Raw genomic sequence first — 17310 nt, 5'->3', positions numbered from 1 at the left:
TAGGAGGAACCCAATAAGGGGCAGCTTCTTTTATCGGCATCATTCTATCTGATTTTTCTACCGGGGGTCCTGCTATTTTAGATGTCCTGTCCTTATCTATCTGTCCTTGTTCTATGAGGTGATGGAATACTTCCAGTGTGGATGAAAAGAGTTCTGTCACATCGTTGTCGCCTTCATCTCCGGTGTCTACCTTCCTATAGAGAGCCACTAGTCGCTCGGGCCCTACATCCTGGTAATTCTCTTCATATGCAGTAAGAGTGTGTTAACAGAGACGTACAATAAAGTATTGTTTGTGGTTTTCGACATAGGGGTTGCATATGTCAGTTACATACTCTACTGTCTCCTTCCTATCCATGAGGGATTTAACTATTTTATCAATGCCTGCTCGCTCATTTTTACTTAATCACGGGACCCTGGGCACTCCTTTTTCCTTTGATCCTACTTCTACTACTGTATCCTTTAATGAGGCGTTTGGTGTGAGTGACTGGTTGGGAGCAGAGGCGGTGGAGACCGAGATGATCGTGCCATCTCCGGCTATATTTTGGGGGTCCGGGCGTTGTACTACGGGATGAGTAGGGGCGTAAGGGGGTGGCATGTATATGATTGGGGGACCTAATAATAAATCATCATCGATCCTTTGCTTCGGGGGTAACTCGGGGTAAATAGTCAAGGGCGTTCTAACCAGGTATTGACCTGACATTTTTGATTCCTGTTCCTTTTTATCAGTTTCCTTTTCTTTTAGTAGTTCTTCTAACCTTTTACAGGCTTGGTAAGCTGATTTTCGCGTTTCTTTATCTTGTCTAGCTTTGTCTCTTTTCTTTCTTTGAGCTGCCTCTTTTCGCCATAAACCACAACTGTCAAGTATGGCTGGTCTAGTTTTCTTTTTGTGGAGAGCTAATTCTAACGTTTCTATTTCAGCGGGATCGAAAGATCCCGTCAGTGGCCACCGATTTACCCGGTCCTTCCTAGTGTATTTATGCCATAGTTTGCTATAAGCTACGGTGGCTAATCTATACTTTACGTACATGTCCTTGTCAGGGGTGCCTTCTGGCGGCGCCGGCGGACTGACCTCTAACAAACGGTCCTGTCTAAAACAACGACAAAACAATCTAGAGAAAACAGGCATGACGTATTTACCGGTCAAAATTTAATATCTCAATCCATCAAATTCGACAAAAAGTCTGCACTACCTGTCCTTCACTGTCTGCAAAGAGAGAGAATATTCCTATTCTCTGTTGTTTGCAAGCAGGGAATGTCTCAAATAACTCAATATAAAAAAGGAATACTAGTATTTCAGTCAAACTATTCAATCAACCAATCAATCAATTTAAGTCGTTTTTTCACGACCTTACCCGGACCGTATCGACAGTTCTTCGTCCTCCCCTTCCAGCGCCTGGATGTCCTCTCACTCCAATAATCAATGCGGCATTCCTCTAAGGTCCCAGTCAGGACCGCAGGTCACGCGAGAGAGGTCCGTTCGGAACCGGTGAAGTTCAGTCGATCGGCAGCCAGACAAGGGTCTTCTTAGGCAGGTATACCCCAATCGTTTAGTTGTTCACTCCATCGTTAGGACCTCTCTACCGGACCCACGCATCGCAGATGGGCCCTCACGTCTGGGCGCCAATTTGTGAAAAGCAGCGAGTCTTCTTAGACCCCCATTGCTGCCAGGTGCAGAGTTCACCTCTAATTCACTTTGGTTTCGCTATCAAAATAATGAAGCAAGCGCTGGAAACTGGAAGACAAGAAAAAGGTTTATTTCTCATGAGGAGACCACGTCAACTGCAGACACCGGGATGTCTGAGGGAGGTGTTTTCTGGTATCTCATTTGGCTCTTCCTTTTATACAGGTTTTACACAATGCATTTGTTTCATCAACATGGTTACACAAGCTTGGAGTCCCCGCCCCGGGCAGGTTGCCACACAAGCCCAACAGCAATTCTCTTCCCACCCAGGTCAAACAGACAATCTTATCTTGCAGCTGGGCCTTGCTTCAGGGTCTAAAACATGTGAGACCGGTCAGATCTAAGAGTCCGTTCTGTTGATAAAAACAGGTCCCATTGTTGGTAAAAACAAGTCTTGCTGTTTGCAGTGCAATAAATCATGTTGCAAGGATCTTTTTAGTAGGCATGAGCGGATTTTGCGGATTGGCAATCCGCGAATTTGCGGATTTGCGAATTTGCGGATTGCCAAAATCCGCGTGGATTTTTTTTTTTATGTTCGCACGGGTTTCTGCAAGTTCGCGAGGGTTTTGTACAATTTCGCAAATTGCGAAATTGTACAAATCGCGTGCGAACTTGCAGCAACCCGTGCGAACACAATTATAAGAGAAAGAAGCTCCTGGTCACAGGAACAGCACGGGGATTGCGCTCATGAAAGTCAAGGATGCAAAGGCCTCTACCCAGCATCACAGCTGATTTTCCACAGTAGATTTGGGAAGAGGCACACCTGTCCAGCCTCGAAGACGCTCATGATTGTTTTTGGGCTAATGAATGAGTCACAGATTTTGAGCATCAACTAGTTCGAGCGACCATGCAAAGGCCGCCCTCTACCCAGCATCACAGCTGATTTTCCACGGTAGATTTGGGAAGAGGCACACCTGTCCAGCCTCGAAGACGCTCATGATTGTTTTTGGGCTAATGAATGAGTCACTGAATTTGAGCATCAACTAGTTCGAGTGACCATGTGTGTGTTACTATGCAATCGCCCTGAAGGGCGCAGGGGTCCCTTGAGTGACATGTGTAAGGCTGTAACTATTTTACAATGGCGCCAGCAAGCTGCCAGCGCCGTTTTAAAATAGTTACAAAGTTAGCTTGCACAGGAAGCACCTGCTTCGTTTTATCTAGTGGTTCCTGTGCAAGCTAACTTTGTAACTATTTTACAACGGCGCTGGCAGCTTGCTGGCGCCATTGTAAAATAGTTGCATGAGTGGGGATTCAACTTTTGAACCCGTTACGCTCGTGGATTTTTTTTTGCGGATTTTGCGGGAAATCCGCAAAATTCGCGGATTTCCCAAAAATCCGCAAAATCCGCGAGCGTAGCGGATTTCCCGCTCATGCTTACTTTTAAGTGTCTGGAACCTGTTTGTGTAACTAGGTGCGCTGAGGGGTAGAGTGTCCAAAGGTTTGCCTGCAAACAGAGATGAAAGAAAAAACGAGTTTGTGGCAGCAAGTGGCGCTGAGGTTTATCGTGACAATAGGGTTTATAGCCCCCAGCACACATACCAGGTTTGGTCAAAGGGACAGAGGGATGCTAGTAAGGACAGGGTGAAACAAAGGTGACCAACAGAGTACAAAATGGCTGTGATGGATTAAAATGACTGCAGCTTATGTGCACATAGAAATTTCCATCAAACAAGATGGCGCAGGCAATGTTCACGATTTGTCATTTTGCTTTTAACAACATTGCCCTCCATTTATTTTAGATATGTTTTCCTCCCTTACACAGGATTCGTAGGTGTACTATTGTCTATTAAATCTGCAAGCCACACTGTATATGCTTTTTGATTTCTTGTAAGAAAGAATATGCATTAATTTAATAAAATGTGCAGGCTTCTGAAAGTGTAAATAGAGTTGGAATTGAAATTTCTATGTTCAGTGACACAAACATTTACTATTTGAAAGGGTCTCTGTGAAGATATTGAGTTTGGCATTTAATATGGGGACAGGCTGAGCAAGCAACGCCATTGCTTACATTTGTGGCCAGAGATTTTGCTGGCTATTAGTTCATGTAAGATTTGTTTCAGATGAGACTAATTTTACTTTCCATAACGATCCTCATTGAGACATCAGGTGCTTTTTCCTTTCAGAAGAGGCTGATTAGGTTCATTGAAAGATGCACAGGCCCTTATGTAATTGTACAACACAGTTGTGGCTATGTTTTCAAGTTCCTCTGATTCTAGTAAGTTAAGATTGAACGTACGGTTGATTTGCCATATTCAGGCAAATGAGCATTTGATAATGCTCTGCGTAGGCAATTGGTTCAATGCCAATGATATTGAGCATTTTGTGAGTTCCTCCTCAAGCGTATGATCTCCTAAGAGGGTTCTTAACTGGGTCTTTTGACACCGGGATCAAAAAATAACTGTATACCTGCTCGTTTATTTTAATCATCTTTATTGAGAACGTGAATTGTGCGTGTATGAGTTCTTGAATCTGATACAGTTCATGTTATGATAAGAGTTGTTCTGAAGAAGAATATGTGGGTTGATCCAGTAGTAGGCATTACATTATGTTTTTTTGATTGTTAACCAGCCTAGATAATCTCTCTCGCGAAGACCCGTAACGCTCCATGCAATGAATTGGACCAGAGTGGGCATTAATAAAGCTGTTAACAATGTTTTTGTTGTTATTTTCATTCAATAGAGTAAGTTGAACTAAACTTATTGTTTGGTGTATTAAATTGTGCAATAACCTTTTGTTAAAAAGAGGAATAAGGGAAGATTTTCAGACCAAGTTAAAATTTCCCCCGTGCATCTGCCCAGATTGAAAACACTCTCCCCATTGAGATTAGACACATCAATGAACTCCTACCGTTCAGAAAAAAGGTTAAAACTTGGCTCTTCCCGGGCTAGCCTATTCCCATCTGATCCACCTTCCCGCTCTTCCTCAGACGCTGTCAGCGCCAGGATGCCTGCTATGGTGACAGCTTGCGCTTTATAAATTTTTAAAATAAAAATTAAAAATAAATAATAATAAAGGTTTACTCAACACCTGGGTAGGTTGCATTAAGTCTGTGTCTTGTTATATGTAACTGAAAGCAGCATTCATAGTGGGCAGATTAGAGTAATGCATTATCTTTCTGTGCTTGCATGCATTGCTAAATATTAATTTGTAGTCTTATCTTAACATTTTATCTTTTTTAGTAGTATGAAGTGTACTTACTTCTGTCTGATCCAGTGAATCAACATTTGTAATGTTCTTCTACAACATCCCCTAATAGGATACAGTTAAAAAGATCTAGCCGCACCGTTGGTACAGGAAAACAATCGCACCACGTGAGGTCACCCCTGCATTCACTATGAAGGTTTCATCAGCACAAAAGTACCACCTGTCCTTCAATGAAAATGTAACAATCTATTTGAGCCTATGATTAAGTCTCCCACTATTTTGAAGCCATCTTCGAGAAGCCATTGGAAGGTAACAGGTGTCAGTACTGCTAGCGCCTTTACAGAATGACACTTGTATGACAGCTTTACCAAATGCTTTCCAGTGTATACATAAGGCCAATTAGTGTACAAACTAATGGAGCGTCCACGCTATTCAAGTAGGCATCATTGTGAGTTGTAAAACATAATAATTATGTGATGAAACACCCTTTCAAACTTATTGCAAGCTTTTGGCTTTAAAATAAAAATAAAAATTGATGTATCACCCATGCTTTGTTTTAATCAAGAGCCGTATCCGGTGTACTGAATGTCTATTAAATAGTTTCTGTATGCACCATCTTATTTTTTCAGATATACCTTGGATGAGTTTGGAACAGCTAGAAGAAATGCAGTGGTTCGTGGCTTTATAGATGCCCTTACTCGGGGTGGCCCAGGAGGTACTCCTCGACCAATTGAAATGCACTCACATGACCCTTTGAGGTAACATTGGAATTTAGATGCATGTCGTCATTGTTGTTTTTTTTGTTATTTATTCTCATTTTATGCTTCAGGATTGCAAAAATAAAAATGTTACAGAGGGCTCTCTTTTGGGAAGTATATAAAAAGTTAATATTATATTACAGCTCAATCATACATAATTTCGAGATCAAACATAGTAAATAGTCAATTCATCTGAATAATTATAAGCAGTCAGACTTCATCAGGTACCAGTGAAGCCGAGATCATTCATAGAGAGGGCCCTTTATGGGAAGTTAATTCTTGACACCCCTTAACACCCTTCATCCAATGTGTTTCAACCTTGATCTTAAAAGTATTCCGAATTGTTGTCCACCCCTGTTCACCCCTGGGCGGAATGCGGCTGTTGCAATGTCCTGCTAAGCACAATTGATCAAATGTAATGACAATCAAACAAACTTCACCTCTGAATCCTGAATGTTCTCATCCATACAGATCATTATTCTCTGTACATTATCAGATATGTAATAGTAATTCGGTTTTCAGTTGCTGAAAGACAAAATCGCTCACAAACCATTACAATTACACATATATTCTGTTCCTTCATCCTTAAAATCACACCTAGGACAATGAGATTAATTTCTCTGTTTCCATTCAAAGAGTTTTGACGGGGTATATCACAGCTTATTTATACGTTCAAAATGTCGACATTTCTGATTCATTGCCATAAAGATATCATGACCCACATTAATGTAGTGAGACATTGCCTCGACTGAGACCCCTGTACTGAAATCATTCATCCATCTGATGGCCAGAGATCAGAAGACATAACCCACAGTTGTCAAAAATAATTGATACAGAGTCTGGGATTTCAATCAACAAGTTCTTTTCTGTGTTAGTTTTCCCTGAACTAATCTTACTCCAATATGTGCATATTTACTGCTAGTCCTGTTAAGATTATGCTCTGCCTGATAAATCATTAAATATGTCTTGGTCTGGCACAGTCATGCTGTTGCTAGGAACCAATTTGTCCTACAATGTTGCTGAGTTGTATAGCCAGAATCTTAGAATACATCTTTAACTCAGCATTGATCAAGGAAATGAGTTGACTCTGTACCTCTGTCCTCCCTTGTCTTCTCTTTAAAAAACAAAATAGCACAACATTAATGTAGTCCCATAAAGCAGGTAGTTATGCATCCACAGAAATAGCATTAATTACTACCATATTATTGGTGCCAAAAGTCTTCTAAAACTCCTTAAGTATTGAATCCTGCCCAATGATATTTCCACTGGGAAAGCACATTCATGGCCTCCAAAACCTAATTTAAGTAACAGGAGCATCTAATTCAGCACACATCTCTGGGCAAGTTCAAGGTATGACTCAAGCTGTGCAGATGAACAGCTTGTGTCACCAGTATACCACTTTGATAAAATGATTGGAATTGTGTACGTATCACCATTGGGTCAGGCACCATCTATCCACTGTCATCTTTAATTTATGTATTTGTTCCTAAAGTCTTACTCACTCTGATTGTATATGTGCTATCTTTTGATCCTACCAAAAGACCCTGTATTTTTCATAAACTTTCTGTTGCTGAGTAGAATATGCAGCTGTAACCCTTTCACTGAATATTCTTTTATTCCTGAGTAAAGTATACCATATAGTTGCTTCCTTCATAGGGCCTTTCAGCATGTTCAATAATTTTACTATAGATGTGGAAATGATATTTAGATTTAGGGATTCCCTAATATGTTACAAAATATTATCCTTCTGTTCCACATCATTCAACACTTCCCTCCATATGCCCACCTATCCGGCTTCTTTTTGGAATAAGGTAGTACTTAAAGGGATTTGGTCAATGATAATTCTAGCAAAAATGTCTACCTTGGTATTTAGTATAATTTCCTACAAGATTAGAAACATATAGATACGTGAATACTGTTTACGTAGATAACAATAGAATGTGAAATCGGGATCCTTACCCTTTCGTGCCCTCCAAACAACCACAAAACCAATAAATACCATAAACCTAAATATAGCCTTAGGGCTATTGCACATCTGATTACAGGAGTGAGGGGTTATGTTATCTAGTTTAGAGTAGTTTCCACCCACCAAGCTGGGAACTAGTGCTTTAAATATAGTAGGGTATTAGGCCTATACATGGTTGAGATAACCCAGTGGTGCACATATTAGTGCTGCTCGATACCTTATCTTGTTCAGCCATGTTAAACTTTTTGTGGAAGCCACTATTAACACAGAATTCATAGTGGGTGTATGTACTGAAATTGGCATTATAGATGTGCAAACAGAGAATAAACATTATGATTAAGTGTTATTAGACTCTTTTTGTTTTGCAGGGTGTACTTACATGTGTGCCTTCAGAAAAACGTTATCTAAACTATTTATATTATACGTGGGTCAACCAGCCTTCCCACCTCCAGTAGATCTACCAGGCAAGTAGGCATTTGCAGAACAGCCTTACCTCATTGTTTCCACGCTGGGGAGTTAATTATCTTGGTACATTATTTTTATTTTAAATTTTCTACCAAGTTCTACAAGCCCCTTTTTGTTAATTCTTCCTTAATTATTTAAGCCCAGCATATAACTTGTTTTTCCCTGGCTAGCAGCTCCTGATTCTTTGTCTGCCACCATTTGCCTATGCAGCCAACAATTAGATTTGGTTGAAGCGTAAGACACATGGGAGATGACAACTGCAGGTTCCTCCACACCACCCGCCCACCTCTTCCCAGTGGCGCAACCGCAGCCGCATCTTGGTCCCTTTGCAGTTCTTGAAAACATACTGCTCCACTACCACGTCCACTACCACCTCCATCTCCATCTCCGCCCCCTGATGGATACAAGCCATGATTATGAGGTTCTCGCCTCATCTGCAGGACCCTTGTCTCCAAGGTCAATCACACTGCCGATCCTTGAAGCTCACCACTGTCTGTCTCAAACAGCAGCAGGCATGGCACAGCAGGAGCAGAGGGACTTTCAATCACCACAATGCTGACTGCTGCTCAGAAGCCCAAGTTACCTTTCTGTGTGCTCCATGCTTTTCAGTAACACAATGTTTTCTTTCTTTCCTTCTTCCTTCAAAGTGGTACTATGGATTAGGCTGTAATGTTAGTAAAGCAAGGTTACTGAGGCCTCTTACTTCATTACTTTGGCCTCCCTCAGAAGTGATAGCAGAACGTAGAGGGCAAGTAGCATCTGACGTGATGCTACAACAACCATCTACCTTGGTGTGTTTTCTTCTTTAACGTCTGATTATAAAGTCTGTTGTTAGAGAAGGTTACAATAATGCAGAACATAATACTGTTGTTTAGATAGTACTCTAAAACGAACTTTCAAACTAATAATGAACATTCAGTTTAGTTCTTCTCAATTACATAATTTTGTCCACATTCAAGAGAAATTAATATACTTGAAAATTAGAGCACCTAAGTTATAATCTTAAATTATATTATAATATATATTTTCACGTGAGCACACATACCCTCAGAGAGGTAAAATCAATCAGAAGAAAAGGAGGATACAAAATAGAGCATATAAATATACAATGCTCATTTATTCAACACGCAACATCATAATAATAATTTCATAACTTGTTTTTATATCACATTAAATATTGGATTTCTTCAGTTTTCACACTGTATATTTTGAATTTCTAGTTTCTGGCAGCCATTTTATCAATAGTAGGCATTTTGTACAAATGTGCAGAATATTTACAGAGCGCATTTTGGTGAAAGTAAATATTCTCTCAAAATCGTGATCTAATCTTTTCAGTTATGCTGATTTTTAAACTTTTAATCCTGCTGCAAAAGTTTTCTGCCAAATTATTTTTTTCCCTAATTCCCTTGAACTTTCACAGTACCAGAGCTTGCAAATCAGAGGACCGCACCTTTTTAAACATGATTTCAGCATATTTTAACCATGTGAAGATAAAAACACAATTTCCTCAAGAGGATCCGACATTTCCGATCTTTTGTTTAAGCAGCAAAAGGCTAGCCCCCAGATTCATCAAGAACAAATTTTGCGATTCCTTAATAGCGAAAAATACGGATTCGCTATTAAGGAATAGCAAAATGCTATTCATCAAGAAATCACTTAAAAAATAGCGATTTCTAATAATTCCTTAATTGCGACTCGCAAATTGTTAGTCGCAATTAAGGAATATCTCCCCATTCATTCCTATTGGCCTAGAGGCCCATAGGAATGAATGGGAAGACCATCTAAATATGCTAATCGCAATTAGCGATTCGCAAATTGAGATTGCGATTTCAAGGGTGCAGGGTTGTCCAAAGGACACCCTGTTGCACCCCTGAAATTGATGTGTGCACATATGTTGCGCACACACATGCCCTTAGGGCATGTGTGTGCGCAACATGAAACTTTGAAAAATGCACTTAAGTGCATTTTTCAAAGTTTTTGCTATTTACCACGTAGTTAGACTTCGCGGTAAATAGCGGCCCCAGATTGCGAATTCACAATTTAAAAATGGTTCATGAATTGCATTTAAGGAATCTCAAATTGAGATTCCTTAAATGCAATTAATCGCAATTTAGCGATGTCTAGAATTGCGATTTTTGCATTGGGGATGATGAATCCCAAATGCAAAAATAGCACTTGCAAAGGGCCAGATTCTCAGAATCTGGCCCTTTGCGAGCCAATTTTAGTTTGATGAATCTGGCTGTAAGTACTGTAGACTTCTATATGGAGCTGAAACTCTGTATTCCGTTTTCATTGCAATCTGGTCCTGCTTGTAAAGTGGTTTGATCCTAATTATTTTTACATCAAGATCTGGGGAGCTTGACTCCTAAATTTGAGAAATCTATGTGTGAAATTATATGGGGTCTTTCATCCAATATTTTAATAGGTTTTTCAGCATTTGATATCTTATTTTTTTCTATGCGCAGAGATCAAATGTGTTCCATAGATGTTTAAAATATTAATTTCAATTTGTTCGCATTTCTATAATAACAAGAATGTTGTTATGTGTCCAAGGGTTGCAATTCATCCTCTACCAATCATTTTAAAGAGAGGGTTATTCCATTTAGTTCACTGTTAGTATGTTACTTCCCATTTTTCTCGATTCTCTCCAAGCATACATTGTGTGCAATTTTCAGTGTATTTTCTTTGTCTTATTTTCTAATCTAATTCATGTTCTGATCCATGTACTAGGTTTTCTGTTTGAAATGGAATACTGTTTTTCAGATACATCCGATTATGTTCCCTCTTTAGCTATGCTGTAGCTAAAATATACATAACATATATGTTCCTTAACATAAAGGGAGATATTAATAATCAGATTCCCCATCCATTGACTTTTCAGGTTCTAATCGATCATCGATAGTAATACATTTAATGTTTTCTTCACTTTGCACTCTTTCCTTTTAAAACACAGGAATAGAACTTGAAATTAATTCTACACATTTTGAAAATAGGTTCCTATTCATTGCAGTAATGTTAAGCAAGGTTGAATGAATAAATGAACAAATGTATGAAGCCAATTTGTAAAGCCAGTGCTACTCCAATGGAGTGTCCTGACTCTGCTCCACCTTAGTCTGCATACTGTTCACAATGAGCCCAAAAGTGTGTTTTCAATTCTTTCCTGAGATAGGCCTTATCCTGGATGAAACAAATGAATTAAATTAGACCATCTTTCACAATCTATGTTTCCTTTTCTATTATTTTTTATGAGGGAATTGCTCAGTGCAACACTGGAGCCGATGCAGCCTTTATTTATGATTTTAAGAATACCTTCAGAAAATTCTAGATTGAATTATGTGCCATTTTTTTATGGTGTGTTCATTTACCAAAGTCTTTGTCCATTGCATAGATCTGTCTGTAAATCTAAATCCAAATGTCTAGGTTCCTGGTCCAAAATTATTCTCGCCTATTTCTGAAGTTATGTATGTATTGCACAAGAAGAACAATTTTCAAGTGGGTGTTATGCGACTTTCAGCACATAAATTACTGTGCTGCCTAACTTGGGAGGATGTGCTCTTCTCCAAAGGTCCTCTAACCTTATTCTATTCATATTTAAGCATTTGTCTATCTGTAGCTCTTGATCTCATCATTTTGTCTGATGGGTTCATTTGGCAAGTTAAATCTCCTGTCTGTCTACAATTTATTTTTCTCCAGACGGATTTGTGGGTATAAGTAGTCCACTTAGATAAATTCCTGTTATCTTTCTTTTGTTTCGTTAAGTGCTTTATTTCTACATTGTTTATGAAGTGCAGTTTGTCAGCCATCGATATTATTTTAGAATAAGAGCTAAAATATTCCGACTATATTGCTATTTAGTCAATATCTGAAGATCCTCTTTCTTTATTAGAGTATCCTGGAATAAAATAGTTTGAATTTGTCTGTTTCAGGTAAGCATGCGTAACTTGTGCATATTGTCCATGCTATTATTTCTAACATTCCTGACAGTGTTTTTATGAAGCCTCTGTGCTTCACACACAGCCCATGCAATATAAATGGTCAGAGATTTAACATGAGGAAGGAAATGATGTTCTATCTTGTCTTGTGTGCTAGAAAACATTTTGTTCTACATGGTACTCGGAAGATGAATGCTATAAGACTGATCCATTTCGCAAAACAGCAATTATCATGAAAGAGAAAAAGCATGGAGTTTTATGACCACTCTAAACAGTAATTAACTGGTAAATGTAAAAATAGTTAATACGCTTTGGAATGAAATTCATGCACAAAGAAAAGTTAACATCTCATGTTTTTTATTATTGGTAAGCATATGGTGTTGTTTATTTAAGATGCTGTTCTTCTGAATGTCCTTTTTTTTTCTTAAAACAGATATGTGGGAGATATGCTAGCCTGGCTGCATCAAGCCACTGCTTCAGAGAAAGAACACCTGGAAGCCTTACTTAAACTTGTAACTATACAAGGTAACCCATGCTATAGTGATACATATTGCTTGACTAAATGAAATATAGTTAATTACTAACATAGTTAAATTAAAAATATTACTGTTCTTGTGCCAGATTTCTTAAATAAAAATGTTATTGTAGTTTTCCAGACTTACGAAAAAGAGATAAAACAATGACCAAAACAAATGATGCACATTTAGCATAATCAAACTCTAATTTTAGATGCAACTGTATCTGCTACCTCTCCCTGGTTCTCCACTCAGTGGATTAGATGGTTCCTTCTGGGATTTGAGCAATAACATAATTATGGCTATGATGCAAATAGCCCATACCCCCTTAAGGTGTTTTCACTCAGTCTCTCACAGTTCAGTCGTTTTAGTTCCTATGCAGTTCATTTACCAAGTTCTTACCACCTTTTGAGGAACAGTCCTTTCAGGCAACCACCCGACATCGTGTCACCACGCCTGCCCCTTACTATTTTTGGAAGGATGTGGATGTGCCCTCCATCTAGGGCCGGTACAAAAGGGGGTGGTGATGGACCGAGCATCTGAATCAATCAAACACTCACACCCAGTCAAAAGATCTGGATTTAATCCATCACCGTTCTTTAGCCCACTCTGCCACCCCAGTTCAGACATGGCTATATGCAAATCAGTCTGACCCTGTGCCTCATGGGAACAGTCCAGCCCGAACTGCCAAGCCATGTCTTCCCTGGACCGGAAACAAGCTTCTGAGGACCGGTTTCTGGCATTCCAGCCGTCTTCAGCCCGGCTTGCTTGAATCCAGTGGCAAAGTGAGCAAGGGACTCACGTCTGAGCATACCCTGCCACACTTATGGTGGCCAAAAGCGGTACAAAAGGGGGTGGTGATGGACGGAGCATCTGAATCACTCAAACACTCACACCCAGTCAAAAGATCTGGGTTTAATCCATCACCGTTCTTTAGCCCACTCTGCCACCCCAGTTCAGACATGGCTATATGCAAATCAGTCTGACCCTGTGCCTCATGGGAACAGTCCAGCCCGAACTGCCAAGCCATGTCTTCCCTGGACCGGAAACAAGCTTCCGAGGACCGGTTTCTGGCATTCCAGCCGTCTTCAGCCCGGCTTGCTTGAATCCAGTGGCAAAGTGAGCAAGGGACTCACGTCTGAGCATACCCTGCCACAGTTATGGCGGCCAAAAGCGGTACAAAAGGGGGTGGTCATGGACGGAGCATCTGAATCAATCAAACACTCACACCCAGTCAAAAGATCTGGGTTTAATCCATCACCGTTCTTTAGTCCACTCTACCATCCCAGTTCAGATATGGCTATATGCAAATCAGTCTGGCCCTGTGCCTCATGGGAACAGTCCAGCCCGAACTGCCAAGCCATGTCTTCCCTGGACCGGAAACAAGCTTCCGAGGACCGGTTTCTGGCATTCCAGCCGTCTTCAGCCCGGCTTGCTTGAATCCAGTGGCAAAGTGAGCAAGGGACTCACGTCTGAGCATACCCTGCCACACTTATGGCGACCAAAAGTGGTACAAAAGGGGGTGGTGATGGACGGAGCATCTGAATCAATCAAACACTCACACCCAGTCAAAAGATCTGGGTTTAATCCATCACCGTTCTTTAGCCCACTCTGCCACCCCAGTTCAGACATGGCTATATGCAAATCAGTCTGACCCTGTGCCTCATGGGAACAGTCCAGCCCGAACTGCCAAGCCATGTCTTCCCTGGACCGGAAACAAGCTTCCGAGGACCGGTTTCTGGCATTCCAGCCGTCTTCAGCCCGGCTTGCTTGAATCCAGTGGCAAAGTGAGCAAGGGACTCACGTCTGAGCATACCCTGCCACACTTATGGCGGCCAAAAGCGGTAGAAAAGGGGGTGGTGATGGACGGAGCATCTGAATCAATCAAACACTCACACCCAGTCAAAGGATCTCGGTTTAATCCATCACCGTTCTTTAGCCTTCTCTGCCACCCCAGTTCAGACATGGCTATATGCAAATCAGTCTGACCCTGTGCCTCATGGGAACAGTCCAGCCCGAACTGCCAAGCCATGTCTTCCCTGGACCGGAAACAAGCTTCCGAGGACCGGTTTCTGGCATTCCAGTCGTCTTCAGCCTGGCTTGCTTGAATCCAGTGGCAAAGTGAGCAAGAGACTCACGTCTGAGCATACCCTGCCACACTTATGGCGGCCAAAAGCGGTACAAAAGGGGGTGGTGATGGACGGAGCATCTGAATCAATCAAACACTCACACCCAGTCAAAAGATCTAGGGCCACCTTGCTGGATCTGGGTATCCACCTAGCAGACATGGTTCAGCAGTCCTGATTCAGCAGGTTTCCTATGGTCGCCTATGGTCATCCCCGTAGGAGGCTTGATCTCGATCTCTGGGATGGATGTGGCCTCACAAAGGCCAGTCTTCTTCCTGAGGTGTGGCTGGCTGATCACTTTCTGGCAGTCTCCTTCTGGGCAACACAGCGATGAGCAGGCTGGTCTTCCTCTGTGCAAAATTGCCAAGCAAAGGCCAACCTTCTGGGCAATATGGCCTTGCAGAGGCAGATCTTCTGGGAAATACGACCACGGACAGCCTAGTCTTCTGGACAGTGCGCCACAGGTATGCCGATTCGAACTCAAATAACAGTATTGACTGGTCTTCGGCTCTCTCTCAGGGCGAGTTGTCTCAAACCCATGAGGAACAGCTTTCAGAGAAAGACTGTAGGCCCACAGGTAATTGCTTATACACAGGACTGGATTTAGGGCAGTGCAACTGGTGCAACTACACCTGGTGCTGACTATGGTGGGGGAGGTGGGCTGCTGTGTTTAAAAACAACTTATGGGTTTAGAAGTACATGAGCTTCCTTGTGCATCTAGCAGTTTTCAGGCAATAATAAAAATGTGACGAATGTGAATACAGTTACTACTGGTGAGAGATCAGAATTTTGTCTACTAGCAGTTTTTATTCATCGCAAAGTTGCACAGAACGATAATGTGGCTGCTGCAAATACTGCGTAGCATGCAGATCACAAAAGTGAGCGTGAGTGAACAATGAGTAGCGCTTTAAAAAAAATAAAATGAACTTCAAAGGGAGGCAATGGAGAGGTGAGGGACACTGTTGTAGAGTGGTAGTGAGGGAATTAGTGGGGAAGGAGATCATGGGGGAGTGCCAAAAACCGACTGTCGCATCAGGTGCCACCAGCGCTAAAACCAGCCCTGGGTGTACAGTCGCTCTCTACAGTCGTCCTCTTCTGGAAGTCCCTCCAGAACCAGGGACCTGCTGCACCTAGCACCTCCTGGACAGTCACTCCTCCTACATGGTTGGTAGGCTCCTTCTCTCTATCAGCAGGCAGGCTGGTTTCAAGACACTTCAGGATAGGTATACAGCTCTTCCAGCAATGGGTCAAACTCAGATTATGATCTTTCTCCTCTTGGCAGCTTGCAGTCTGGCAGAATTCAGCGCTGTTGGTGCAGTAACCTTGTGGGTACTTTGCAGAACACTCCCCTTCTTGGCCGTAAAAGACTTGGACCAGGAACAAGTGGGGTCCCAATTTTATGGAGGAAAAGCAGACGGAACATGTGTATCCACTATCTGCACTCTCACAACGGTTTAGGTTGGTTCTCCTTTTAAGTGTCCTTTTCAGCTTACTCACCAGACACAGCGTATGTGTAGATCGATGCGTCTCACAGCAGGGTTAAATCTAGTCTTGAGCACCCACAACTTTGGCACACATCGGGTGAGGTTTCTGCACTATGCCATCATGAGCCAATTGTAAGTGTAATCAGGGAAATGCAAAAGGCATGGCCTCACTTAAAGTGTCTCCTTCACCTTGCTCAATGAAGTCTGCAGTCCCACCCTTCACCCCTACCATCTACCAGATTGCAGTTCAAGAAGTCTGAGCAGCAGCTCCTTGGTCAACAGTAGGTGAGCCTAGTCTTCTCTTCCCTCCCTAAGTGTCTAGGTCTCCATGGTCCCTCCCTGCCACTGCCGCAAGCTGCAGGAATTTCAGTAATACTCTTCCACTGTGTAGGAAAACAAACACACCTCTATCTTACGCAAAATACCAGGCCAAGGGTATTCCAAAGGCCTTCGTTAATCTGGTGCGCTCATACTCTTGGAATGTTAGCAGTAGTGCATAGAAGTTGAGCTTTACATGAGTGGGCCAGCAGGCCACTAGTAACACAGAGAAAAAGTCTGGTCACAACTATGGATCCACAGAACACAATATGCTGCCACCACGCTGTATGTGCTAACAAGGCCTGTAGTCCAATGTCTTTCAATGGGGAAACGTTTAGTGTGCCTCACCAGCTAACAAGGCCTCTCCATGACTGTACTCTTGTCTAAGAACATGCTTAAGCCTCTGCCCTCACACTAGATTAACGTGAGGCCAGGGCTAAAATAAAAAACCAGGACGCTAGATATTCACTGTTAGACAGTCAGGGAAGGAGAACAAGACTGTATGCCATGCACAGGGCATTCCTGTCCTAACAATTACCCAACCTAGATTCAAGCTTAAGAAATGCAGAGACAAACCCTTTGACTAGGAACCAACTCTACTTTCGGAAAATTCCTCAAAACAAGCTTATTGAAATAATAAATTGCTTAGGGTGCATATACCCTGAGGAAATGTCTCCCTCTCTAGTTTACAAACTTCGATCAATAACCTTGTCCAAATACAACAAGCAGCAGATTTGATGAGCTGGCCTATAATTGGAAATGAGGGAACTTTGTAATTTTGTACAACAACCTTCTTAACAATCACTAGTTTTAATTTTTTTTTCTTGCAACATGAGTTGCAGGGACGAAAGAAAGATAAAGGATGCCCCTGTTGATTTCTGGTCTGTCTGACATTTTCCTTGTTTATAGTGCTTTAAAGTG

General features: G+C 41.6%; 1 protein-coding gene across 1 annotated transcript in view; it reads left to right on the top strand.

Annotated features, from left to right (window-relative positions):
* Positions 1-17310, top strand: part of COG6 (component of oligomeric golgi complex 6) — a 585234-nt gene that overhangs the window by 317678 nt on the left and 250246 nt on the right. The window contains exons 9-10 of the mRNA XM_086935060.1: positions 5455-5583; positions 12380-12471. Coding sequence (XP_086791186.1) covers positions 5455-5583; positions 12380-12471 — 221 coding nt within the window. The remainder of the gene's footprint in view (positions 1-5454; positions 5584-12379; positions 12472-17310) is intronic.

Source organism: Lissotriton vulgaris, chromosome 8, assembly GCF_964263255.1.
Source record: "Lissotriton vulgaris chromosome 8, aLisVul1.2, whole genome shotgun sequence".
Taxonomy (NCBI): Eukaryota; Metazoa; Chordata; class Amphibia; order Caudata; family Salamandridae; genus Lissotriton; species Lissotriton vulgaris.
This window is presented reverse-complemented; position numbering and strand designations above follow the sequence as displayed.